This window comes from Egretta garzetta, unplaced genomic scaffold (genome assembly GCF_000687185.1).
Source record: "Egretta garzetta isolate BGI_Z169 unplaced genomic scaffold, ASM68718v1 scaffold390, whole genome shotgun sequence".
Lineage (NCBI taxonomy): Eukaryota > Metazoa > Chordata > Aves > Pelecaniformes > Ardeidae > Egretta > Egretta garzetta.
This window is the reverse complement of record NW_009258382.1, coordinates 93,329-101,280: the sequence shown is the minus strand read 5'-3', so window position 1 is coordinate 101,280 and position 7,952 is coordinate 93,329. Positions and strand designations below refer to the sequence as shown.

General features: G+C 48.0%; 1 protein-coding gene across 3 annotated transcripts in view; it reads left to right on the top strand.

The window, feature by feature from the left end:
- The first annotated feature begins 7,324 nt into the window (after window positions 1–7,324).
- Window positions 7,325–7,952, top strand: part of GRK3 (G protein-coupled receptor kinase 3) — a 55,730-nt gene continuing 55,102 nt past the window's right edge. For all 3 annotated transcript variants that reach the window (XR_004842337.1, XM_035896702.1, XM_035896696.1), the window contains exon 1: window positions 7,325–7,398. Coding sequence is in view for 2 of the 3 variants with exons in the window: in XM_035896702.1 (XP_035752595.1) it covers window positions 7,335–7,398 (64 nt within the window). In the remaining variant the exon portion in view is untranslated. The remainder of the gene's footprint in view (window positions 7,399–7,952) is intronic.

Genomic DNA, 7,952 nt, shown 5'->3' with positions numbered 1-7,952 from the left:
CGTTGCTCTCGGGTGTAATATGGTAGATACTCGAAAGTAGAACAACGAAAGGAATGTGGTTTTTTCCATGTTATTTCGCTGTTGTCCAAAAATATTTTTTTACCATTTTCTAGTGATTTGTTTCCTCTTCAAACACGGAATTTTACAAGAAATAGATAAATAGGTTGGATGGTCTAAGGGTCCTTTCTGGCTTTATGTGCTGGGAATTTGCCCCATTAATGGCTCGAACGGAAGCTGCAATGTGTGAAATACCTTCTGCAGCATCTGCAAACAGAATCGTTTGGAGAAGTATTAACTTCTGCTGAACTTTGAACTGGATACGAGTCTGAGAGGAAGCCAAAGGACATGGATGGAATGGTTTGCGATACGTTCTCCATTTTTTACCTCTTATGTAGGAGCAAAGCTATTTCTTTGTTACTGGCTGCGTCAAGCGACTCAGTGCAGTTTTCAGCCTCGTTCAAGGGGAGTTTTCTGTTCAGGTGGAGAGATGCTTCGTGCCAGTGATGAGCATATTGCAAGAAAATAATAGCATCGTTAGTAATCAGTCACACAGATTTGCTCTTTACGTTGGGATGGTTCTTTCCTTCTCCCTGTCGTCTTTGGTTGTGTGACTCGTTTTCCATCCTACTCTGCAAAACCTCGATAAAAATACTTTAAGGAGAAAACATGCGTTGCCAACGGCGCGTTGCTAGTACTATACTTCAGACTTTCAGATTTTCTTCTCATTTGAAATTGGGTCTAAGCAGGTTTGGGTATTTTCTGACTGCAGGCAAGCTCAGGTCCTTGTGGGACTTCCCGGCATCTGCGGGCTGGGGCATTTGTGCAGAAGGAGAAGGCGAAGAAGAAAGTCGAGATACAAGCTGGGTGGGATGAGGGGATGCAACGAGTACAGCGTGGAAAGCATGGTGAGAACAGGACGAGAGAGGGATTTGAGGGAAGGAAAGAGGGAGTGATAACAAGAAGGGAGAGGAGAAAATGACAAGAGTCAATGGAAGGCGACTGTCCGGTGCGGAACGGGATGCTCGGAGCACGGAGAGCGGGAAGGTGATGCAGGCAATGCAGAAGGCTGGCAGTCAAAGGCAGCAGTAATGGAGTTGCAGAATATCTAGCACTTTTCTTGAAATAACTATTAGCATTTGAGTAGTTTTTGGACGTGCCGGGAGCCAGCAGGAGCATGGCGTGCTGGGTACTGAATGGCAAAAGGCTGGTACCTGCCCTGATGGCAAAAAGGAGGGGGGAAAAAGGGACATGGCTTTATTTTACAGGCTGGGGACCCATGGCAGATGCCGTCTGTGACTCGCCCGAGATGGCAAGGAAATGTTGGTGGAGTTGAACGCTGAACTCTGCTCTCCTCAGGCTGGTCCCTGTAAAGCTGCCTTTTCGTTCTCATTTGGGTTTTCTGTTCTCCTTTTTCTGGTTCAGCTTATAGGTGAATATAGTGGTGAGTGTGAGCGCGCGTTCTTAATGCAGCGACAACGCTTTAATCCTCTCAATAAGGCCAAATGTTTGGGTTTGGTTTTCTTCAAGCTGTGGTGTGCGTGTGTGCGTCTGTACAATAGATAGTAACCCAGAAATGTGAACTCTTATTGATTTAGAAGAAAAAATACCGTCCTTTCATGCTAAATAATTAAAAGCTCCTTTAAGATACAGCAGTAAGAAGGCTGATAGTAAGTAGCTTCTTGATCTAGTTCCAGTAGTAAGAGTATGTGTACGTGTATGTACCATCACATCTTTCTTTACCCTTTCCATTTCCTAGGTGCGAGAGGCTTTCAGAAGAACTCCTGCATAATTTAGTACAACAAACCTGCGGGGACAAAAGCCGCTCATCTTTGAAATTAATAGCAGAACTTTTAGGAGATGTCAGAACGAATGCCATTTATTTTCCTCTCCTCCGTAACTTCTAGTTACTGCATACGCCCGCATCGGTTGCGGTGGAGCTCCCGGCTGCCTGTCCTGGCTCGGGCTGCCTGTTCCTCGGGCTCCATGGCCACCCTGCGGGCTGCGCGGATGCAGATACAGTCGTACGCCCAGCGGATGTTTAATTTCTGCTGATAGGTATGCTTATCGTTGGCGTCACGGAGTATCACTGGGCCGTTACGGGGGACGCACGCAGCAGGAGTAAGGATCGCTGTCGCTCTGGCGTGTGTCTGCAGCCAAGGACAGGTCCTGGCGCCGGGGTCGGCTCCACCTTTAGGGAACCTCTCGGTTTGCTGCTTCTGGTGTAGCTCACCCGCGAAGGGAGGATTGCGGATGAGAGGTGCTCTTGCTGTACACGTGTCCTTTTCCGTGCTCAAAAAGAACATAATGTGTTTTTCTTCTTAGTTTTTCAGAAGATGTGCTTTCAGGTAGGCATTTTCATAGAATCATAGAATGTTTAGGGTTGGAAGGGACCACTAGTGGTCATCTAGTCCAACCCCCACCGCCGGTACCGACCTTGGTGCTGCGACTGTTATCTGTGTCCTGTCAAACTGCGTGCCACCACACGTGCCCGTAGGCAGCGAGAGCTTCTTAATTACAGAACGTATTTTAACCTTGAAGGATTTCTTTGATCAAGTCTGAAAGACCAGGATGCTGGCTATAGTCACCAGAGCTTCAAGATGCGGCTTAAGACCCCGTTTAACAGATTCTTCAGCTCACGCTTCCCATAAACACCTTTTTTGGGGAGGTGACCAGGTTAGAGCGACCTCGCGACGTTCATGGCTTGATGCCGAGGCAGACAGTCATCTTTCTGCCCGTGTCTGGGCAGGCAGCGCGCTCCGAGCCGCTTTGGGAGCCCGGTGGTTTTGGTCAGCCCTGTCTTTAAGGGCAGCGTCTCCCGCGGGGCTGCAGGGGATGCACCCGCGTCCGTGCTGCGGCACCCTGCTGCCCTCGCCATCGGCGTGAGGTGCTACCTGGGTGCCGTTGGCATTGCCGGGCATCGAGAGGCTGGTTTCATTTGTGATTTAAAAAAAACAAAAAAAGAAAACTCTCCCAAAACTTCTTTACTGTCTCACTGCTACGTTGGTGCTCTCTGCCCGATCTCGGCGTGGGTGCTGCTGCGTGCCTGGCTCTGGGGCTGGTGCAGCTCCCTGCCTGGTCATGGGGCAAAGGGCTGCACCGTGCTCCGTGTACCCGCCTAAATTTGGTCCCAGTTAAACCAGCGAGGAGGTCTCCAGAGTCCGAGTTGTGTTTCTCACAAGATTTTAAGCCTGACTTTTGATTTTTCCCCTAAATATGCTCGTCCTGTTCAGCTGACTTGTGGTATGTGGACAGCAGACGGAGCGTTTCTGAAAGGTTTGTTGTTTGCTGTTTTCTTCCTCTCTGAAATAAAAAAATACACAAACAAAAGGTTTTGCGGCAATACGGTTGGATATGCTTTTGTTTCTGAAGTCTCCCTGCTTTTGTCCTGCTTCGTTTGAGCGTTGCTCTTCAGGTAGATGCTGCTGTGAACCGAGATGAACTCGTGCAGAAAGTCCACGCCTCGCATTAGCGCGGTGTTTGTGCTGAAAGCGTATTTGGATATGGAAAGCTTTTCAGAAATGGCTACTTTCCTGGGAAATGCAGCTTTTAATCCCAGATTGTTTGTGTGTAGGGCAACTAATGATTCGGTATACAAAGGCAGAGAGGGAACCTTCCCCCCGTTGGTGGAATGTGCTAGGCTCCATTTTAAATTTTTCCATCCTTCTGAAGGATTCTGCTTCATTTCTTTTGACCTTGGTAGGATTTTTACCTTTAACTTCCATGCGAGAATTAGAAGGTGCTTATTCTGGGTAGTTGTAATCCACTCTGTGTAATTTACCCCTATTTATTCCTATGGGTAAGGCAAAATGATTTCGAAGGGGGAAAGTCTGTTGTTTAGAAGCTGGAATGCAGCGTGGGCTCCCGTAGCCTCTGATCATTTTGCAGATTTGTTCAGATTCTGTAGCTGCAAAAACGTTTTGTTCCTTTGACGCGTTATCCATCAGACCAGAAGTACTGGATGTCAGGGGAGAGGAGGAGAAGCGTTGGAGAGATTTGTTCGTTACACAATCGGAGCGTTTTCCTGGACGCTTCAGTCACACGTTAAATTTTTCATTATCTTCTCCCCTTGTCTAGACTAAGAGATGTTTATGCGATTTCTTGCAGTGCACTTGTTAGAGCAAAGGAAAGCTTTCTTGATGTCATCGTTATTAAAAAGGCTTATTATGTTACTAATGGTCTAGCGGTCAGCGGGAATGGGACATTGCCCAAGAGTGCTCCAAGCGCAGGCGCGGTGATGGGCAGCGCTGATGGGCTCGGGTCAGCCAGGAGGCAGAGGAGAGGGACGTTGGTGGTCTTTGGGGATGCTCGCCACGTTTGTTCACAAGTGGTCCTCCTGTGACGGGGGGGGGTCTGTGGAGGGAAGGTCTCTCAGGAGGGGGCTGGCGGGGGGGGATGTGGAGGGAAGGAGCCCTAAACCCTCCTGGGCTGAAGGTTGCTGTGTCCCTCTGGCCATGCCCTGGTCCTGCTGGCCAGCCCGCTCTGCTCGGTGGCCACGTGCCACCAGGGAAGCTGGGCGGATTTTACTGCCCATGCTCACCAGTATGCGACGGTGTCCGTACGGCTGGAGGTATTCTGCCACCGATGCACTAACGCTTTATGGATGGATGAGAAGAATTAAGTTTTACAGTCACTGTTTTAAACATGCTAAGCTCGCATCTATATTTTTTTTAACATCTACCCATAGAACAGGCGGCCAAATTTTGCAGTTCTGCCAATCGGACGATAAATTTTATTTTACTGCCTTGCTTTTCCCGCGTAGAGAACGTGATCTCTATTTACTGCTTCCTCTTCATTCGAAATCAGTATTTCGTTTCGGTTGTAAATACACAGAGAGTAGACACAGTGTTTAATGAAGAAATAGAAAGACTAGCAGGTTCATCACTGAATAATTTATAGTTTGAAGCCTGATGAGCAGCGCTCAGCCCTCCCAGCTCTCGTTTAACGTGGCGTGGTGGTTTGCCGCCGGAGTTCTCGCTTTGCATCGCAGGGTTCGTAGGTCTGTGCTCCGTGGGGGGCTTTGAGATGTGCATAAAAACTCTTCACAGGGTAATTGCCTAGAGTGGGGTTTAGGTTCTTCAAGTTAATTCCTTGGCTTTCACGATAGGCTTTTCTCTGGTCAAGTCATTCAGGCTTCACGCCTCAGGTCCTCGTTTGAGGAGGAGTGCGAATACTTTCCTCCCTCAAAGGCGATGGAAGGACGAGAGGAAATGGCCTCAAGTTGTGCCAGGGCAGGGTGAGGTTGGCCATGGGGAACAATTCCTTCCCCTTGGGGCTGTCAGGGGCTGGAAGGGGCTGCCCAGGGAAGGGGTCGAGTCCCCAGCCCTGGGGGGATTTAACAGCCGGGCAGAGGCGGTGCTGAGGGCCAGGGTTTGGGGGTGGGATGGCAGGGGTAGGGGAACGGTTGGGCTGGGGGAGCTTAAAGGGCTTTCCCAACCCAATGATTCTATGGTTCTATGATTCTATGTTTAATATTTATTATAATTCAGGAGCTCTAGTAACGGGGTCCTGGTAAGCACGCGGGAGGGGAGGTCCCAGCCCCTCGCAGGACTGTCTGTGAGGTCTGCAGCTTTTTCGGGCAGGGCTCTGCTGCTTGCCATGACCCAAAACTGCACAAATATGTGTTAATGGAGAGGGTTTGGAGAAAAAATGGATGAGAAAGAACCACAGTAATCTAATTTTTCCTCTCCAGAAAACGTTAAAATCTGTCCATGAGAACTGGCCTGTTCTGCTGCATTTCAGAAGCAGGTTTTTTCATTTTTATTCTTGCCGTGACGTAGCTCAGAGTCCGCCTTTTACAAGGATTGGGTGCTCGGTCTTACTCCTGCAGAACACGAGTGATATTCAACAGTCTTGTTCAGGGCAGGAGTACTTTGTACTGGGTATTATTTTTACAAAAGTAAATAGTTACATGTGAAAAATAATCGATTTAAAAAGTGGAAACAGAAAAGGACTGGTGGAATTTTGACTTCCTGCTCTGGCAGCACGGTTGTTTTACCAAGGCACAGCACTGCTGGGCTACATTGATTTTAAAATTCATGTACTTGTATTGTTGCCCGTATGAAATTTTTATAGGCATTATATTAAAATGAATATTGAGGTTACTTGACAAATAAAGGAAATCTTTGTTAATGTGGTTTAAATGAGTGATTGTGACATTATAAATTAGGCAAAGTAGATGTTAAGTGCACTGCAGCCAAGCTGGGGGCCTAATGGAGCTTATGTTGGCTCATTTTCTAAATGATATATGGCAGTTGCGGTGTTAAGAGCCTGATGTAGCTTTGATTGATTTGTCCATGTATTTTACATGGTGCAAGCTAAAACCTGATGCAGGAATGACCCGAATGTCCCCTGGGAAGAGCTGTGACCCCAGGGCTCCGCTCGCCCGAGGCACGGCCGGTCCAGGGCTCCAGCTGATACTGCTTGTGGGCTTCTGCCTGTAGTCTCCTTTCTCTCTTTTTGGGGAAGAACACCCGGCGTTTGGTGCTCCAGCTCCCAGGGGCAGCCCCGTACTGCCCTTCCATTCCACCCGCGAATACCTAACTGGGATGAAAACCCCGCTGGGCAAACCCAGGGGAAGCCTGGGAGCTCTGCTTCTGGCGGTTGTGCTCCTGCTTCCGTAGTGGCATGCGGTGATGGGGAACTATGTGCAAGCACTGATGGCTTCTTTACCCAATTTATGCTCAGTTGCGCTATTTTCAAAGCGTATTAGGTAAGTATTGATTCTGGAAGGGGAGCTCCAGCAGCGTCACGCTGTGTGGGGTAGGCCATTGGTACGTTAAACTTGAAGTGTCTTCCACTGAATAGGTTCTAACGCTACTGATGTTCTGTACTGGGTAGTGTTAATATTTACAGTGGGGAAGAGTGATATTTCTTGTGCACCTCAAACTCGAAGAGCCTTTAGGAAAAAAAAACAACCAAAAACCAACCAAACAAAAAAAAACCCCAAAAATCACCGTATTGAGACTGCAAGGAGAATTTTGGGCTAGTAAGGCGATGTCTGGAAAGGTATTCATGGATTGAATTGTCATCAAATAATTTGCGATGTTGAATTCGGTGGATTCCATGATCTCTCTGTGTCTGTACCTTGACCGCGGGCCAGTTGACGTTAATGGCTGCAGGCCAGCGAACTCTCATGGTCTTTAGACGGAGCCGCAGGCTGCCCTTCGGGCCGCGAGCTGATGCGGTAGACGGGCAGTGGCATCTCATTTTCCATGAGTCTTTTACGTTGATGTTTCGTTTTAGCGATCCTTTTCCCCAAAGTGGGTTAAAAGTCTGGTTTAAAAGCAGCAGTTGCAAGTAACTCCTCCTTTTTTTCTTTCAGTATCCGCAGTGTTATGCAGAAGTACCTTGAGGAAAGGGGTGAATTAACCTTTGACAAGATCTTTCATCAGAAAATCGGTAAGTTGTATTTTCTCATGTAAATATTTTTAAGGTCAGCTTGCCTGCCGCTTCTCTGTAACGCCTGCCGAAAAATGAGTGTTGTGGGTGGTCTGAAGAACGCTGGAACACGGACAGGACTTACTAAAACAAAGGTCTTCAATAAGATGAAGTGTTGTGAAAGGGAGGAAGATGAAGCAAGGCGATCTGTCAGCTTAACTTCATGTTCTGGAAAACTACTGGAAAAATAATTACATTATTTGGAAACATCGAGGAGAAAATTATATTACTTGGTATGGGCTTGTCAACAATATAATGTGTAGCATCAGTTAAACTTTTTTTTTTCCCTCTGCAGGGGTAATAAGCCCTGTTGATACAGGGAGCAGTAGTAGGGAAGATACCATACGTGATGTCTGGACTGTCTGACATCGCGTTCTTGCTGGCGGCACAGGGAGATGTGGCCTGGGTTGAAGCTGTTGGGAAAGTTGACTTGAGGAACAGTTATCGGTGCTTCCGTGCGAACGTGGAAGGGCGCGCGCGGGGAGCGTGGCCCAGAGAACCGGGGGCCGGCTACG